This window comes from Schistocerca americana, chromosome 2 (assembly GCF_021461395.2).
Source record: "Schistocerca americana isolate TAMUIC-IGC-003095 chromosome 2, iqSchAmer2.1, whole genome shotgun sequence".
In the NCBI taxonomy this organism is placed as follows: domain Eukaryota; kingdom Metazoa; phylum Arthropoda; class Insecta; order Orthoptera; family Acrididae; genus Schistocerca; species Schistocerca americana.
Window position 1 is genome coordinate 652097888 of NC_060120.1, and position 20847 is coordinate 652118734.

General features: G+C 37.6%; 1 protein-coding gene across 1 annotated transcript in view; it reads left to right on the forward strand.

The window, feature by feature from the left end:
* The window catches only part of LOC124589362 (unconventional myosin-XV), a 931914-nt gene that overhangs the window by 608942 nt on the left and 302125 nt on the right, over positions 1–20847 (forward strand). Inside the window, exons 29-32 of the mRNA XM_047131550.1 lie at positions 4446–4668; positions 5380–5533; positions 7100–7238; positions 11965–12108. Coding sequence (XP_046987506.1) covers positions 4446–4668; positions 5380–5533; positions 7100–7238; positions 11965–12108 — 660 coding nt within the window. The remainder of the gene's footprint in view (positions 1–4445; positions 4669–5379; positions 5534–7099; positions 7239–11964; positions 12109–20847) is intronic.

Genomic DNA, 20847 nt, shown 5'->3' on the forward strand with positions numbered 1-20847 from the left:
GCAAGATGGTGCATTTAAAGACATTGATGGCATATTCGGAGAGGATGACATTTCAAATTCCTATCTGGCCATCCAGGCTTCTTAAGGCAAATGCAAGGATATTTATCATATCTCTAATGGCATTGTTGTTAATGAGAGCTTAAATTGTAATCTCCTTTACTTTTCTTACCCTGTGATTCATGACTATCTGCATTCCTGCACCTCCTCTTATGTGATTTGTGTCTGGTACTGAGAATGTACAAAACAGTTTGATGTGTCCCTTACCATTGTCCAAAATTATACAAAGAGCAAATCAGTATTAAATAAATGAGGCAAAAGACATCTCTATGCACACCCATATTATCTGTCAGCTCACCTGCTGATCCCTTACGATGTTCAGTAGTCTTATGACACAACAGTTTTCAGTAAGAATGAATCTAGTACAGTCATAATTTCCAAATCTCTCTTAAAAACAGTATTTATAACACATATATACCCACAAACATTTTCCATATGTGTGAAACCCTGAACGGTTATTTGATCATGAAACTTCCCTTGCCTCTTATTTGTGGTTACCCCCAGACTGTTCTTCATTTGTCTTTCACTTTGCCTTACCTAATATTTTTAATGCCCATTTCTCTCTCTTTGTATTTGCATTTTACTTGTAACTAACAATTATCACTTCAGCTTTTAAGCACATACAATTATTTCGCTGTACTTGAGTTTTGGAATTGCATTGTTACAGTTTTCATTGTTATTTTAATACACAAAACAAATATTTAGTTACATAAAGCTAAACTAAGAGAGGAGACACAGTGACTTAATACAGTGGACATTTATGACAAAGGGGTCCAATTATCTATATGGCATTCCTGATGGTTTTATTATATGGTTCCATTTAAATATACAGTCGTAGACATAAACCCTTGCTGCTATAGAGCCAGTGCTAGAATCGTTCATTTAAGTCATCAGTAAAACTGGCTGCCCCCTCAGTATGCCCATTTGCATAATCTGGCAACACTGTAAGACGCAGAAGTTGTGGAGAAAGTGTTGTCTTCCGTATGTGCTGGTACAGGGCTGTATCTACTGGTGTCTAGTGGTAAACATCGAGCAACATAGATGCAAAGTCATAATTTTGAGACCATTTTTTTAAACATATTTTGGCTATCTGCTAATGGTATCAGACTGATGGAACCTCAAAGGTAAGTTGCTTCACTTTCTCACCCATCAGTAATAGCAAAAGCTTTCAGAAACAACTCCACAAAACATTTAATAGCAGTTTGCACTTAAGAGTTTCCTCACCCTACAGCAGCCACAGGTTACTGGCCACATGCGCCACATAACTGTCTACCTGACTTTAGGCACTGACCAATCAGGTGAATACAGTACAGTGCACTTACTGCATGTTGATGCTCTTGCATTGGTAAGCATAAAATTGTTTATTATTATAGTTTGATTTTCTGCACAAAATGTCTGCAGATGAACACAGCGAACACCATGCAGTTATAGAACAGTTGTAAATTGCTATGAGTGTATTTATTAACTGTCATTTGCTTATTTGAAGTTCTAGTATTTGCCTTGCCATTACATATTGGATTTTGTGTACTTGAAACTTACTAATGTCCTTTAAGCATTATAAAATAGAGTTGAAAGTCAAGACGGTCTAACATTTGTGACATATTTTTCACTTTGAGTTTAATAGAGGGGTAAAGGCAGTGGAGGCAGCTCAAAACATTTGTATTGTGTATGGGTTGACTGCTTTTTGGCAGCTCGCATCAGAAAAGGATTTTCTTGTATTAAGAAAGATCATTCTGGCACGGATCATTCACCATGTCTCAATAACTGACATATGTAATAAACTGTGACCATTTAACCTTTGTGCAACATTTGCACTCAGTAGGCAAGATTCAAAGCTACAAAAACTAAAGGGGTAACTATTATTATATTTTTGCTTGAATGTCATCAGTTTGCTTTTTGAGCATTCATATGCAATATTGTTAATGGGGGTGGTGTGCGCAGAACATTCAGATAGCCAAAGTGCTGAATATTACAGTTTTCAATAAACTTGGTTCCAGTCTAGCTGGAGGCCAGATTTTTACCTCTTCTGTGACAGAGCTACAACACCCAGACCAAAAATTGAAAAGGAAATCTCAAATAAACTTCTCTTGCTACTTCCAGTACGCCATAGCGTAAGGCGGGAAAACTTATGATACTACACACTTGATAATGCCTCTTTTTGCTTACGCTGGCATAATTTTTGGTTTTTGTGAATAAACAAGTTTACTTACAAAATGGCACATTTCCATACTGCGTGAGTGTGCCACAGACAGCATGTGAAAACAGACTGTTCCAGTAATTAATATCTTACTAATTTATGTCGATGCAGGGATCCTGATGTTTCAGATGTTTTATGTTTTTTTTTTAAATAGACTTTTGTTGTAAGGCTATCTTGGTAGGTTGTAATTCATCTGTATTAGTGCAGTGCATAATTTAATAGCATTTTTCCAGTAGTTTACTCAACACAGCAGTAAACACAAGAGAGAAATTAATCAACAGTCTATTCTCTCACATTATTTAAAACAGTCTGACAAGTAGTTTACCGATTTCTTGCCTGTATAAATCTGCCAATCCTGAGTGAAAGATGTCATCAAGCCAGGTTTGAAGTCATTTTCGTCCCTCCTTGAGGGTTGTTCAATGAGGAGTGGGAAAGGTAAACATTGGAGAGCATAACATCAGAAGAATAAGTGTGGGTGGGATGACTTTCCAAACAAATTCCTGGATAGTTTTTGTTTTTGTAAAAAACAGCAGAGTGCATTATCATGTAGTAGCAACACTTGATGCAGTTTTGTCAGTCGTTTTTCTTACTTTTCTACCAAAAGGCGTCTTAGTTGTTGGCAACAAATACTAGTTGTGATGGGCACACCCCTGAGGAGAAATTTGTTGTGCACAACTCCCTATATGAGTCACCTGATGCCAAGTGTTATGTTCACACTGCCCTTTGTTAGAATATAAATCTTTTGTTAGGTCTCAGCCATTAATATCTTCTTACACAGTTAACATAAAGGCATGATAACTCATTGCCAGTAATAATATTGCATAGTTAGTCCCAATGAGCAAACTGATAGTGTTCATTTTTGTTGCTTTGGATTACACCAAACTTGTGAATCTTGTCTATGTCACTCAAAAGTTAAATGGTTACAGTTCATTACATATGTTAGTTATGGAGTCTTGCTGAACCTAAGTAATCATTCACACCAGAACGATCTTTCTTGAAACAAGAAAATCCTTTTCCTGATGTGAGTTACCAAAACGCACTCAACCCGTACACTGTACAAATGTTTTGAACTGCCTCTGCTGCCTTCACCCCTCTATTAAACTGAAAGTGAGTAATATGTCACAAATGTTGTACCTTCTTGCACTTTTAACTCTATTTTATAATACGTAAAGAATGTTCATAAGTTTCAGGAATGCAAAATCCAATATGTAACTGCAAGACAAATACTGGAACTCTGAAATAAAAATAAAAATAACAATTGATAAAGACACTTATAGTAATTGATACCTGTTGTATTATAGCATGGCGTTCACTTGGTTTATCAGCATTATTTTGCATAGAAAGTCAAACTGTAATAATAAACAATTTTATGCATACCATTGCAAGAGCACAAATGTACCGAAGGTGCTCTGTGCCACATTCACATGGTCAGACAGTGCCTAACAGCTGGTGGCTGGTAGCTGGTAACCAGTGGCTGCTGAAGGGTGAGGAATCTCTCAAGTATAAACTGTTCTGATCTTGTCATACACACGAACTATTCTGTGGAGTTGTTTTTGAAAGTCTTTGCTGTTACTGGTGGGGTTAGAAAGTGAAGCGAATTAATTACCTGTGAGACTCCATCAGATTGGAATGATCAGCAGCTGAAATGTGATTTAAAAATATAATGGAATGAGTGGACTTGAACTCACAATGTTGGAAGCATTTCTTGATGTTTACAGCTCGACCATGGATAGAAATAGCACTACAACAGCATAAGCGGAAGACAACGCTTTCTCCAGAACTTTCGTAACTTACAGTGTTGACAGATCATGCAGATGGCCAAACTTAGAATTCCATGGGGGCAGCCAGTTTTACTGATGCCATAAGTCAACAACTCAGAGTTAGTCTCTATGGTGACCTGGTTTGATGTCTAAGATTGCTCATGGCTAATTTCCTTTCCCCACCACAACTTCTGTTACTACTGCCTCACTTTTCTTTCAGAAAGTTAGATAGTTAGATAGATTCTCTCTCTCTCTCTCTCTCTCTCTCTCTCTCTCCTCTCTCTCGCTCGCTCTCTCCCTTCCTCCCTCCCTCCCTCCCCTCCCCCCTTCCTTCTTCTTCTTCTTCTTCTTCTTCTTCTTATACAGTAATAACAGTGTAACATCCTCACCTGTTAACAACCGCATGTCTTGAAAATATTCAATTCCAACAGCTTCACATGTCCGACGTGTTCGAGTACCCTCTCAAGCATCAGATGTGGACCAGTTCCTGGATGATCTGTTTATGCCTGTGCTCGATGGCAGTTTGGATGAGCTTTCAGATGCTCGGTCTTTGGCTGCCTCCATAAAAGGAGGGGGAAGTGACAAGACTCATGAAGACAGAGATATGGATGATTCGGATCATGAAGTAGCCAGCCTTACTAGTCAAGGAAAGAGGTAAGTGTTTGATAATGGCGTTTAATGAGACAAGAGTTGCTGAAATGAGGAGGATGATTGACATACACATGAAATCTTGAACAGTCTTCAGTGGGAGGAAAAAGAAGCTATCATGTTTTGTATTTATATTATGTACTGCATAAGTTACACACAGATATCCAAAAGCAAACTGAAATTACCAGGAAATGAAGAAGTGACTAGTCTGAGTAAAAATGGTATCCTATTACAAAATGAAAGTTGTACCCAGGTTATGTTGTTCATCTTCCGTTTATGAACCATTAACAATGTTTCAGAATTAAAGAATAGTTCATTCTTTCAACATTTTTTGTTCAGCGGAAATACTTTTTGTGATTCCTGTTGATGATGTATGCATTTTGATAGATGATTATGCAAGAGCAAAGGAAAAAGATGAGCTATAATGAAGAAATGAATGAATGTGCGAATGAAGAGATAAGATGTGGAATCTATCACACACAGGCAACGCAAAGCATATACAGATGTGCCCTCCTTTGCATCCTTAAAAGACTGTTGATGTGAACATTCCAAGTGTACTCTGATCCTTCTGAAGTTAATCTGATGCTTAATATAGTATATATTGTATTTTGTACTGTACTAACAAATGACTGTAATTTATGTGTTTATTACTGTATTACTTTGTATTTTTTCCTACAGAGTTGTTCTTTGTTTGACACATCTGTAATTTTTGTATAGGTGGCAAAAGGAAAGTCGAATAATTGAGAATGTGGAAGATTACATAAAAGATTTGTTCAGACCAATATTTATTAACAGTAGCCTTCGTGGTTTGACAGAAGTTTCAGCTATGACAGAAGCCATCAAGGGTGGTGGTGGTATGGAGACACAGCAGGTATTAATACATGCCATATGTGAATTGTCCGAGTGATATTGTAATGTGAAAGTGTGCTCTTGAATTGTGATAAATTTGCTTGGTAAAACACATCTGCATAGTGCTGTTTTAATAAACATTAAAAATTTTATTTTTCAAAGAGTATCAGTATAACTCTAAAAAGAAAATTTAGTGTCTTGTAAGTGAAAATTGAATTTTATCAATTGATGTAGCCCACTTTGAGGACAATGCCCATTGACAATGTTTGTCAAGTAAGTAGATTCCATCCTTGTAGTGCTGTTCTAAGAAGTCTTGAAATACATCTACTACTGCTGAGCCTTTGCAAAAGACTGAGGGCATTTTCCAGCCACAAATTTCCTTAAATAAATGAGTATATGTCTGTCATGGCTGTCAAATGTAGCAAACAGGGAGGATGTTCCAGCAATTTGTGCTTTAGATCCTTCCTGTTTTTTCAGCTCCAAAGCACATTTATGGGCATATGCATGGTCCTGATAAAAGACAGATGTTTTTGTGTTGCATTGTATACTTCTCTCACTTTTTTTCATCTAGTTGGCTGAGAAGACTTACATAATACTTGCTAGTTATTGTCTTACCCTTTGCAAGTCAATCAATGAATAGAATGCTTTTTGAATTCCAAAAAACACTGGTTTTAAGTATTCCCATAAACGAAGTCATCATTACCTTTTTTGTGCCAGATCACTGGTTACTGCCTGTACCTCTGATTGCTGTTTTACTTTGGATGGTGCAAATTGGTAGACCTGCATCCCATTCACAGTAACAAACTGCCACATAGTATTCACTGGATTCTTTTGAAATGTATTCATTCATGATTATAATGTTATTGCCTGAGAGTAGCAGCAATTCAGTTGACAGTCAGCATATGCAGCTACCATCTTAGACAAAGCTTTCTCATAGATAACTCTTCATGTACAGTTCACCAAACTCCTTTTTATAAACCTGTGATGTAAGCTGTTTCATGCATTTATAATAGTTGAGTATCCAATAAAGTCTTGTGCATATTCCTCATGTCTTCATCCGTGGTTGCAGTTTTGTGAGAACCTTCACATGAATCATTTTTGTCTGTCATCAGCTGCCCACCTTCTAATGGACGGATGATGGATGAATTTCTGTCAGTGATAACAGTTGAAACTGAAGTATTTTCGTAATAGCCTAACATTTTAGGTGATCCTTTTTTAGAAACTCACACAATATCACTCCTTTAAAAATTCATACAAACAAAGCTATTCCAGAGATCAGGCTGATACTGTGTTATTGTGCAGTATCTACCAAAATAAAATAAAACAAAATTTCATTGGTATTAGTGTTATCTCTGCACTTACACAGTGATCGTGAATGGGCGATAAGGTTAATTACTGCATGTGTTACGATGTATCATCCTTCACTAGGAATGGAAGGATGAGTAATTTAATAGCACAGTGCAATGAAATTTATCCTTTCAATGTGATTTGCAGTGATCTGCAGATTGTAGATAATGAAATACATTTTTGATTTGTGTGTTTTCACTTACCTTTCCATTTTTGTTTTTCTTTCTTTTTTCCAAATAAGACATCAACACAACAGCAAACAACTGCAGCATTTGGATTCACACCCATTGCTAGTATGACATCACCAGCACCTGTGGTCATGTCTGGAATGATGTCACCTCCACCTGTCATGATGCCATCTCTTCCCATGTTTAGTCCAGGTGAGCGGATCCTACTAGAAATTTTGTGTGTGCAAACTAACTTCCTGGGGCCTGGTGCAGTAGCTGATGAAAGCTTATATTCCGCTGTTTGTCAGTCTGTATTAGTATGCGCTTAGTCAGCGGCCTTAATTTGTAATTTTAGATTGTGTTCTTTTATATGATTTCTTGTTTCATTAAAGTCTCTGACATGGTGATATCCTGAAACATAAATTCATGAATAGGCAGAAAATTATAATAAGATTTTCTCAAAATATTCATGAGAATTTAATAGGAGTGATTGAGAGCAATACTTTGCATAATGTTTTCTGTTATTAATCTACATATATTTGTAGCAAATGTGTTTCTGAAGAACATGAAAATGATGTTATTATTGAATTAAGGCCATACTTCATTTACAACATTTCTGTTTTCTTTTCTCCTATTGCCTCCATTTGTGGAATGTAATTGAAAGATAATGAGATATGAAAACAAAAGTGGAAAACACAGTGAAAGAACAGTTCTAGAAGGAGGGTAACACCTAATGTCACTTGCAAGGTGTATAACAATTAAAGTTTCATACTTATATGTGTATTTGTGCCCAATGGAGGAAACTGATTTCAATATGAGTCCTTATAAAGGTGAAATCTTCCAATGAAACCAGAGGCAGTAGTTTTTTTCAGCACTGAGAAGCACTCACAAATATTGTGCGGAAAGCAAAGTTACCGTAAGGAGTCGCTGTTTTGGTTCCCATGTCCTAGAGTGCTTACACATGTGACCCTCAGAAGAATGGCAAATGTAAATGACAATGAGAATAATCTGCATAGTGAGGATCAGATAAGTTGCAGATAGTCCAGTTACAGGTCCAAATGTCACATGCATCACGCGTTTCAACGAAATAAGTAAAATGGTATATTGATAATAAGTCTATGCACTCAATCACAAGATCTCAGATAATGATGTTTTTCAGAATCTTCTGTGGGTTGAGTTGATCAGTAGTGAAGATGAACACATTATGTGAGTTCCATGCAAAATAAATCATCAAAACATTCACATGGTGTAATTGTGTGAAACCAGTAAAAGAACTATTAGTACTAGTTATATTTTTGTATTGTATGTATTGTATATATTGATATATTGTTTTTCTGACTGTAATGAAAGTAATGAGTATGATATGGCATTATATTTGGAATATTGTTTTCATTATACAAGTGTGGTAGAACAGGAAATTGTAGTTTTTCTGTCCACTGCTTTTAAGCTGTGTCCTCCTCACAAGGAACAATTTTTACTGTAGAGATTATGAAGACTAAATTTTAATTACCAGTCGCAGATGAATGCAGCAGTTGTTACAATAGAAGAGCTTCAAGTTGTGGTAAATAAAAATGTCACACTTACTTATGGTTGACATTGATATTGGCTTATTAGCAATCTGCGAAAATAAAATTTCACAGAATGTGTGTTTTCTGATTCATATGTAGAGATAATGGAAGTAGAGGCTTGGGGGAGGGGGGTGTTCTGTCATAAACTTACATCAGAAAAGGAACAGGTAACATACCGAATTCAAACAGTAATGGATAAATGAGTGCTGACCACTAAAGAGTAGACCTGATGTGAAGGCGAAGTTGTTACTGTCACTCATAACGCATCCCATTACAATGATAGTAAAGGAATACTATCAGGAATGTAAAACAAATCAAGTGGTACTTTAGTACATAAGTACAGACAGTATAACCTGCTTCTGTATCTTACACTAATTAATAACCTAAAATGAACAGTAGTCCAGCTAGTGAGCTATATAATAAAGGGCATTTGTTGTATTCTGCAAATTGTCATCCATTTCAGTACGTAGCAAGAAACGTCATAGTGAATATTGTGGAAGGAAAACTATACAGACACTGTATGTATGAAGGTGTATTTTACCAGGAACAGTATTCTATACTTTAATTGCAGGGGTACTCAGTTTCATAAATCAGGTATTCAAAACTCTACTCCAGTCTTTTTTATGTCTGTTATTGAGATTTTATCTATCCCACAGTCTGCCCCTGTTAGCTGAGAATGCCACGCCAAGGGGCGTGTTCCAATCCCCGGCTGGAGCAGGATATTTTCTCCACTCAAGGACTGGTTGTTTTGTTGTCCTCATCATCATCATCTCATCCCCATCTCCGACGTGCAAGTCGCCCAATGTGGCATCGAGTGCAGTAAGTACTTGCCCTCGGTGACCAAACTTCCCCGAAGGGGCGACTCCCGGCCCACAATGCTGTACACTTTATTTCCGTTATTTATCCCACAGTCTTACCAGATATAAGTATGAAATTGGTTGTGCCACTGAAGACAATACTACCTTCATTTAGTTACTGTTGTTACATATTTTTTTCTGCTTTATTTGCTGAATAAATCATTTATTGTGTTGTGATTTTCTTCTTTTTCATGCCTTACACTAATAAATTGCCCAGTAAGAGAACAGAGCATGAGATGGTGCAATATGTATTAGCACTGTTGCGTGTGGGTCAATGAAGCAAAAGTTTCCTTTGTGTGAAAAGCACAGTAAACCAGCCTTTTTTCCCTTTTCATTCATTATTTTTGCGGACATCAACATCAGAAGATCTATGTTCATACATGGTACTTTGTTTAGAGTGTGACCCTTAATCATAATATTTGGAAAATTGGAAGAAGAGCTGTTCCCTATGAACTGGTTATAAGTCTGTCAAGCTACTGTCTTAGCTTTCTTTGCTATGGTCAAGCAATGTTCATTGCACTTTTAATTTTTAAAAGAACCGTTTTATGTTTTGAGCAGGTCCTTTATGTTGCTCAAGACTACAAAAGGACCAAATACCAAATTCCAAAGAACACTGCATTATCAGATGTTTTTTCCTTGTGGTTAACATGACCCACTTATTATGTTACTGAGGTAATACTCTTATAGGATAACTCTCTGACCATGAGGGGGTATGAAATATTCAGTTGCTACAACTCAATTGTATGGGCTACACAATCAGTAGACAACAAAATGTGTAGAAAGTGGAAAATAGAGTGATACAAAGAAGGAAAGCAATTAAAGCCAAAGTACTGGAAGTAAGTGAGGGTGAAGGAAAATAGAAGCAAAGGAACTGATAAACATCAAAAATAGAGGAGAGAAAAAGAAAAGAATCTACTAAAGAAAACAGTATGTCAGTTCTACATTCATGCACTGCCCTTTTACTGTTTCTCTCATAAACTCTCTCTGTCTCTTCAGTTGTTTTTTATTTTTAAATCTTTTTATCATCCTTACTTCATTTGCTTCTGTTGAAACCATTACATGAACTTTATGTGTTCAATGGTGTACAGCCTTATTTATGAGTCTTGCAGCTGAGTAATCTGAATTCATTTCTTGGAAATGTACTTTATTTTGATTTTTGTCCTTATTTGTTTTCTGTATCTGAACTGCTTTTAATCTTTACAATCAACACTTTACATCTTCCATTGATAAAGAATGCTAAATTACAAACCTGTTCCATGTAGAAAAACGTTCATAATATTTTCCATTAAAATGTGAAGAAGCGAACTTCAGTTGCAGATGGTTAATTTTAGGTTCTATTTTTGGAAATTGCTCTCAAGCCACACTGAAACTAGTACAACAATGCAAAAGCCTAGACTGAGCAGAAAAAATAGTATGGAGGAAGGCAACCACTGCAATATAAAGTTGACATTTAGCACCATTTGGATGTATAAGAAAACATGATTACTGTAATTTGCCAACTGAATTTGTGGTCTGTCTCTCTCTCTCTCTCTCTCTCTCTCTCTCTCTCTCTCTCTCTCTCTCTCACCCCCCCCCCCCCCCCCCCCCACCCACACACCCACACACGCATCTCTCTCTTGAAATTATGGCTCAATTAAGACCAGTAGTGGTCACCTCTGTGTGTATGGGGAAAATTAGAAGAGATTAGGGGCAGAGGGAAAGAAAGATAGCAGGGAAATGGTGCTGAATACAAAAACAGGCTAGGCTCCACAAAGGTAAGGGAGGACAGCAGCACATACTCTTCCAGTGGACAGTGGGAAGAGGGAGTAACAGTCTTGGATATTAGGTTGTCCAGGTCGAGCGCGGAATCCTTATAATAGATGTGATGAAGTTAATAGATGGTGTAGCTGTTTCTGCAACTGACACTCTTTCTGATAGAAATTTATGCATTGGTGATAGGACTTGAGTGGGCAGGGGGTTAGTGTATGGTGGATGGGAGAGATCTTGTATCTGTATTGTAGAGTTGCATATAAAACTAACCACAAACAAACTGTTGTCATTTATGAATGACCACCACCAAACTGTACTGAAGGACGAAGTTGGCCAACCTGTGGAACAAATCTCTTAGCACAGTGTAGTCCACATGCCTTCCCTTTTCCTGCCATGGTCTGTATCTTATTTGAACTGCAGAAGTGATAACTGTCACTCTTCAAATTCTGACATTTTTCACGTCGAAAATACAGTAATCATTGTGTTCTTGTGTTCATATTTGCTGCTCAATTATTCCTTTATGCTGTACTGGTTGTCTTCATCATGTACTTTTCGCACATGTAATAGCTTTTGTTGGTTGAGAAGACTGTGTTTCGTAGATTCCTGTCATTTCCGCTATAAGAGACTTTTAAAATAAGGAGAAATGTTTTGTGTAAGGTGATGGGTCCAAAGCAGTGCTTTCAAGTTACTTTGCAAAAATTTAAGGTTACTTTTTAACAAAACAGTCAAACAGAATGTAGTGCAATACAATTGGTGTGTGGTCAGCTGCAACACTGATGCCAGCTGCCTCGAGCAATCTCCCATACATGGCAACCGGCGGAGTGACAGGTGCGCCTTTCTATTCTGCAGTTCCTGAAGCTATGGGACACCAACACAACTTCATGCCTGTGCCCATTTACAGTATGCAAGGTATGGCAGGTATGAGTAGGGTGCAAGAGACTTTCTAATATTCGTTATGTTCAGCTTGGCTTATTGGTCAGGTGGCTTCCTAGTTTTGGAAGATAAGTGGTGTTGTATAAATTGTTAGCTGCAGCCTTGCCACTTACCTTGCATCTGTAGTCTTAGTGCTGCACTAACACTAACAAGGATTCATATTGTTTCCTAGATATATACTGTTCGGCATCATTTACAACATGTAAAAAGTAAGTTACTTTGTTAGGAATGGAATGCTTAGTTTTTTGCCACATACAGGACATAAAGTTGGAGAATGGTGGCATTTGTTAAGTTCAATGCTTTGAGGAGAGAAATGCATGATTTTATGGATATTGGGTAATGACCATGTTTTGTGAGGAACTGTGTATTATTTAAGAGTTGCTGTACATTAAAGGCTGGCAAGTACTATCTATGCTTCATGTCAGTTCACTGCTGATTAAAATTTGTCTAGAGTTTTTTGTGAGGATATTTTTATCTCCACTATATCTTTTGAGTAATTCCTACTACTTCACAGAAACAGTACTGACTGCAAACACTTTGGTCCTTGATGACTGCACCTTATAGATAAAAACTATCTTGTTATTGATGTAAAGGCAGATAATATTTATAGGTGTTACCAGTGAGTGTAGGAGTAACTAGTAGAGATTATGCTACAACATTGTTAAGATACCCATGTTCCCTAAATATTTCAATTTGTGTGGAATGTTTTCTCCATGAGGTTTTTCCTCTCACACTCTCATCTCCCTGCCCATATCAATATGGGAAATCATACATTGAACAGACGTGTCATTCTGTTAAAAGCACATGTTATGAACATCGATGTCAGACCAGAGTAGATCAGCTGCTGTTGTCTAGACATAAGACATGGAATGAACTATGGACAGACCAAATCCTCTCATTCACCTCCACCTAGTGGGATCCTACCATTAAAGAAGTAGTCAAAATATGTACAGATGATGACATAATTGTCAGAGACTTGCCCTTTTCTCCACTCATATACTGTGAACTGTGGCAGAAGGGCAACAGGCAGATATGGTCCCCCATTGCAGGCTGTTAAAAAAGGTACAAGCATATGGAAAAGGTTCACAGATATGTGAGTGGCTCAAGGACTTTGTAAATTATAGAGCCCAGTGTGTCGTCCTTAACGAGGGTATAGCCAGGAGTGCCCCAACTAAATGTGATAGGATTGCTATTAATCTCTACACAGTGAAACACGTATTTTATGGGGTCCAGACTTGCAAAAAGCAAAATTAAGGAAAATTCAGAATAGAAGAAATTGTCAAAACCCCAAAATACAAGCAAAAACATATCTAATTGCCGTATATGATTAAAAATCCTCTCCAATACGTTGTATAAAATTTGTATAAGTGAAGGAAATTAAATGCTCAATATAACGTTTTTACAATAATTTGTAGTAATGTATTTTATCAGTTCTTAAAAAGTAACAGATCTGCAACAGCAAGTAAAAACTCATCAAAAAATTGAAATTGTTATCTGTTTTACAGGTAATTGAGCTATTTTCCGATATGCTATGACCACAAATTATATGTCAAAACAGGCATTTTTGAGAGATCTCTCCTTTGTGTTCAGCCAAAAATAAAGGGAAAAATTGATGAACATGATGAAATAAATCAAAAACTGTGAAGTACGGTGAAAGACACAATTGCAGTGACCTCTGTTGTACCTAGGAGGCAAGCTCATTTTACATGTGTTAAAAGTCCCTTTTATATGATCGACTTTCTTGTCTCAGTTGATTGCTCAAGAGAAGTGCGTCTCCTGCAGCAGCCCTGGCACTCTGTTCCTGTATTGAGTCTCATTTTTATTTACATGTCCGCACCAAAATTGCCAGTGTTGTGAAGGCTGTCTACTGTGGAGTTTGGCATCTGAATGGCAAAAGTGAGGTTATGAGGGTTTATCCTTTTTATGGAAAAATCAAATTATAGTAACAAATTGTAGGTAAAAGCAGTGACAGTAGAGTTAATTACTGACCAAAGAAGAATTCATAGTGGAAATTCTTGTCAAAAGTTGTGTGGTAAAGTGTTCACACTCCTGAGAACTGAAAAAAAATAGGAAAAGTGTCATCCAAACCTTTCAGAACACATACATTTATTTGCTTGAGAAAATACATGCTTACAAACACATCAGACAGTATGTAAAATGCTATAAATGGCGCCTTTTTCCTTTCTCCTTTGTATCTTTTCTTCTTTCCTAGGTGCCATATAACAACAAAATATTTTTTCTCATCCAGTAATTCTTAGTTTTTCACTGTTGAAATAATTTTCATTAAAACGTGTTTATCTATTTACATTCTTATCTATACATGGTGTAGGTTCTCTTTCTGTAAAATATAAATACTTTTTGCTTTCAGATATTTTGTTTCTCTTGGAGGAGAACACTAATAGGGAAAAATACCATGACCATATGTAACTTTTCAGTTTGCTCTGAAAGCAAAGCAAATAACACAATAAAGATTAAGAAGATACAATATCTATTTTTATAAAGAGAGTGAACTCAACCAAAATAGGTTATAACTTCCAATGTTAGCAGATGCCACAACAGTCCCTTGTCTCTACACATGCATAGTGTGCAGCACACTCCAAAATTTGGAGCTCTATACTTGGCACAATCTACAGATCATTGACATCATAGATACACTCATGTCATGGCTGGTTGCTTATTTACACGCAAATACAAATGGTGCACGCACTTAAAGCAGTCAATTTTGACCAGTAAGTTGCATGTGTGGTGTGGTGGCTGTTCTGGCTGTTGGGTGACATAACAAGTCACCAGCCTATAAAATCTCGCTAGTGTAAAATGGCCGATGTTTCCTTGATTTTGACCAAGCATAATCTTCAAGATTCGGTCTTTGAATTCAAAAGGTTGATGATCGATATTGTTCCTGAATACATTACATCAGAAATACATACAAAAAGGCAATACTGAGTTATAAGTGACACGACAAAAGGTGGCGCTGGACCCCTTCATCACGATTTGGCTCGGTCTGGAACACTTTGTGTCATCCTGTTTTTCCATTGCTGCTGCAACCTAGCAGTAGTTGCATCATAATTGTGCAGTGAAGTTCAACATTGCAAGTTGGGTTTCTAATGCTGACGTGTATTATGGCAGCATTTCCTCTGACATCTCCCCTCTCCACAACAGCCATAAATATCCCCTTAACTCCACCACCATCCGCTGTGTGAACTGTCTTTCTTTTGTGCCATTTGTAACTTGTTCAGTTACATCAAATGTTGGTAGGAAGAGAATGGGACGAAGTCAAGCAGGACATTGAGTAAGAACATAGAACTGAGGTAAACTTACTAGAAAGACCTGTAAAATTGGTCAATTTTTAGAATTTATCTTGTGAGGTTTTCACAGGAAATACTAATTTATGGCATAGAATCATGAAAAAAGTAAAATCATAGAATGTAAAATTGAAGTTTCACTTTATACATGTGTCGAAGTTGAGTGATTGCAGGAGGATACGAGGTGACTTAGACAAAATTTTTAGTTGGTGCGATGAATGGCAGCTAGCTCTAAATGTGGAAAAATGTAAGTTAATGCAGATGAATAGGAAAAACAAAACCTGTAATGTTGGGGATACAACATTAGTAATGTCCTGCTTGACACAGTCACATTATTTAAATATCTGAGTGTAATGTTTCAAAGCAGTATGAAGTGGAACAAGCACATGAGAGTGGTGGTAGCAAAGGCGAATGGATGACTTCAGTTTATTGAGAGAACTCTAGGAAAGTGTAGTTCGTCTGTAAACGAGACTGCACATAGGATGTTAGTGTAACCTAATCTTGAGAACTGCATAAGCGTTTGGGATCTGTACCAGGCTGGATTAGAGGAAGACATGAAGCAATTCAGAGGCAGGCTGCTGGATTTGTTAGTAATAGGTTCAAACAACACACAAGTGTTACAAAGATCCCCGGAGGGTAGACGACATTCTTTTTGAGGAACGCTATCGAGAAAATCTAGAGAACTGGCATTTGAAACTGATTGCAGAATGATTCTGCTGCCACCAACATACATTACATGTAAAGACCACAAAGATAAGATGCAAGAAATTAGGGCTCATACAGTGGCATATAGACAACCATTTTTGCCTCATTCTGTTTGCGAGCGGAACAGGAAAGGAAATGACTAGTTGTGGTATGGAGTACAGACTGCCTCACACTGCATGGTGGATTGTGAAGGATCAGTGTAGATGTAGATGTAGACACAGGATATCAACTATCAAAGCATGGAACCAGCATTGATGGCACTCAGGTGTCATTGGCCATGAGGAAATGAATTCAGTAATATAAATGGATGAGGATACTGAGCCAGGACAGTTAGGCCAGGCATCAAGATCTTTCCTATGATATGAGGTCCATAGTTCATCTCTCCTGCATTATGCCCGGGATGTCAGTGGCCCCTGTGACGATTTACAACTTTGCTTCCTGCACCGATGCTTTTCCAGTGAACCCAATATAAATTGGTGAACCACTACAGCTTCCCACGATCACACCAGAATATGGTGAACAGCTGTCTCTGAAATATTGCGCAGTTTCCATGACACCATCTGCCCAGTGCCCAGAAAACTTTTAAGCAATGTATTTAAATGAACCATAAAAGTTTAGATTCATTTCAATATTTGTGTTAAATTTCAGGTTTGTAATGACTTAGTATTGTGTAGCAGTCCTTAATTATTTAACTGAATAACATTTCTTTAAAAGTCCAATACTCAAAGATGACTTAAAAGTGTAGTTCATTGCGTATTGGGAAACAAATACACTAAAGAAGATGTATGTGTTCATATTGTTTAATTGGTCTTACTGTCCTCTTATCAATTTTCTTATCTTATTTCCCAAAATTCTTAGTAGTGTAACCACAGATGACATTTGGCTAGTAACTCATATTTTCCTGACCTACATACAATATTCACAACAGTGAAACAGTTCAGAATATGTGTTTGTAAATAAACTTGTAAATTGTTCATAATCTATATTACTAAGTTAAGTTGTTGTGGTACCTTATACAGTTAGTTAACTATAATTAAAAAGTAGAATAATACATCGTTAAATGCTGATAAATGCAGCATTAAATGTTGATAGCAGAGGAAAGTTTATAGTTAAGAATAGTATAAAGTTGTAAAGACTGTCTCTGTAAATAATGAAAGGTAAAAATTGAAACCTCATGTTGGAACATCAGCAAAAAGGCTGTTACAAATTATAACTATTGGTCAAAGCAAATATGTGTGTGTGTGTGTGTGTGTGTGTGTGTGTGTGTGTGTGAGAGAGAGAGAGAGAGAGAGAGAGAGAGAGAGAGAGAGAGAGAGAGAGAGAGAGTATGAGAGCATGTTTTTCTGTTTGCTGCAAAGGAGAACATTGTTCTGAAGCTTAGTAACAAACGAATATTGTTTTATGAGCCTGTCAGTCACTCAGAGCCTCAGCTATACAGTGAGTGGTTGCATTGCTATGAACTGTGCTGCATGCAGTGTGGCGTAGCAGTTTACCTCACTGGCTGATGTGCCACCTGTCGACAGTTCAAATCCAACCACCAGGTTCTCAAAATTTATTATGTTTCTAATGTTTGTATGTATTTCAGAATATTTTACGTCTGTATAAATATAAGCACTCTCCTTCCAGAACATCTATTCTGTTCTAGCTGTACGTCGGTGTTCAAAACAAATGTGCTTTCATTGCTAAATACTGTACTTCGTTGACAATCACAGTTTTGGATTTGAACTTCATTGTGGTTATGACGTGACATTGTTTGCTGGAGACACCAGGTGCTTCGGAATATCTACATCACTGTGGTTCCAATTAGACATTGTAAAAGCCATCACCTACACAGACAAGAACTGGAATACAAGCTGTATATTGTTCCCGATTCATGAAGCCAGTGGATTCCAAAACAACAATAAGTCAGCTGCACATCAGGCATCCATTGGTGGTCACAACATGATGAAGTACCTGAAGGAACTCAGTTACTTCATTAGATACAACACATAGTATGATGCAATGTGTTTGGCAAATGTGTTCTTTTTCTTGGACTGCACAACCAGCTGTGGTTGCATGGGGAAATGTCACAGTCTTACATACAGAATGTTTTGGCCTATGCCACACTGTGAATGCAAATATGACACAAACAACAAAATCTCACATTTGATGGTAGGAGTTGCAGAAGATATATACTTAAGCTCGTCTGGTAAAGGAATTCCTTAAATGGTGCCAGCACATTGAGAAATGCAACAGAAAAGTATCAGACAAAAGAGGTATGACCAACTCCCAATTGTCATCCCTATGGCAGTTGTGGAAGACCACCATGAGTGACCTCTCTCATACATCGGGTAGTATGAGAAGAGTTACTGTAGTATATGGCAGCCAGAAATGTAAGACTGAGTGCACAAGAGAAGCGTCCATGAATCCTGAGGTCATATGTCAGGAGGTAATAGAGAATGTTAAGGAAGAGATGTGTTGATCTTTAGTAACGACCTCTGCCACAATTCGAACTTGCCAGGAAGAATGGAATCAGCCAACTCAGATTATGCCACTGCTGACAAATGAGAACTCAGCATCTGAACAACATAAGTACAACCATCTCCTTTACCAAGTATAACATCCCACAGCTGAACAGAGCACAACATGCCAGTATGTTTTCACTGTGAGTATCCTGGATTTACTGTACGCTACTGCAGAGAAAGCTGCCAGTGATTACAACTGTTCTACTCATGGCAGTACACTATAAATGATTATAGTCAACCTGTGGAGTGAAAACCATCACAGTACTGAGGACAAGATTGCTCTCCAATATGTAATAGCCATTCCCCACTGCTGTACAGAGGTATCTGTTGCTCGTCTAACTGTCGAATTCAGGGAAACTAAGCGAAACAATCATATACGGAGAAGAGGTGGCCACAGATGAAAATCTTCAATGGATGACTGTCACTATTTTGCCAGGAAATTTCATCTCTGTCCTCTTCAATGACCAATATGTCTGTGCACTAATCGACATGGGAGTTTCTTTTTCTGTAGTGTCATCATCAGCTAAATAGTGCTGTGTTCAGTAACAGAAAAGTGATTATGCTGAAAGTTGAATATGGGAAATATGTTGAGCCAAGAGAACTTGTATTAAAAAAAACTGTTACTGTCAGAACACAGCCCTTTGAATTTGTCATTTTAACAGAATGTGGTGAAAACGTTATTCTCAAATGGGACTTCTTGCAAGCATCACAAGCAGTCCTAGACTGTAGGAGATTGAGTCCAGATTGGTAAAGCTATTCCATCAAGTACACATAACAAAGATTGCTCTGTGCAGTTGTTTCCTGTTGAAGATGTTATTATCCCATTGTCATCAATGAGATAATTTACAATCATCAGTCTAGGCTCACAAAAGAACTCTACATATCAGTGACAATTGTAAATATTGCAGCAGGTCAAGGCAAACTTTGGATCACCAATTGTCACAAGCAGCGACAACTTACCCGGAAAGGTATGTTTACAGAAGCAGCTGAACCAGTCCTGTATGGGCAGCTCTGTGTCACCAGTGAAGAATAGCACTCCACCACCACTACAGACATTGCAGTGGAGGAATCTATTATCAAACTGTCAATAGAATCTGGGCTGACAGAGGAATAACTTCAGCAAATGTGTGAATTTTCAGATCCCTTCAAATCTGGAGTGGAGAAAAGACAGAAAGACAGATCAAGCAGCCCATTGTAAAGCACTGTATCAACACTGGGGCTCATCCACCAAGTAGCCAGCACTTTTAGGGCGTCTCACTTACTGAAGGACACATAATGTGGGAAGAAGTGGAGAAGATATTGCAGGATGACATCATTAAACCTGTAGATAGTCCAATGTCTAGTCGTATAGTCCACGTGAAGAAGGATGGCATATGACATTTCTGCATTGACTACTGATGACTGAACAAACTCATGAAAAAGTTGTCTCTCTATTGCTGCCCATTGATGACACCCTAATCTGCTTGAAGGGAGCAAAGTATCTTTTAGCTTGGATATGCAGGCAAGCAACTGGGAAACCAAGATTGATGGGGCTGAGTGCTAAATGGCTAAATTTATAACACCTGATGACCTCAATGAATTCAAAGTGACAGCATTTGGACTCTGTAAAGCTCCAGCCACATTTGAGCAGATGATCAACAACCTGTTTCAATATATTAAATTGATTACTTTTCTTTGCTATCTGGATGGCATTGTTGCTTTTTCAAAGACATTTGGAAACTATCTACGCCACCTGATAACTGTGTTGAAGTATGTTCAGATTGCAAGTCTCCATCTTAATCCCAAAATGTGCCTCTTCACTGCCAAAGAAAAAAGATCTTAGGGCACTTATTTTATAGGAATGGAGTCTGTTTTCTTGGAGTATGTTCATATTACTGAGGACTCAAAAAGGACTTCTTTACCAAGGCATGCCCCTTGTGAGAACTACTGCAGGGAGGTGTCAAATTTTCCTGGAAGGAGGTGCAAGAAGGATGTTTCCTTGTCCTTAAGGAGGCACTAACATCTTCTCCTGACCTAGCATTATGTGATGAGAGTGCCAAGCCAGAACATCACTCTGACTCTGGCACTTATGGTATAGTTGCAGTTGTAATGCAAATTCAGGAAGGTGCTGAGAAGGTGGTAGCTTATACTTCCAGAGTACTCTCCAAGTCTGAGATGTACTATTATAAAATTGAGAAAGTCTGTTTTGCAGTTGTTTGGGCCAT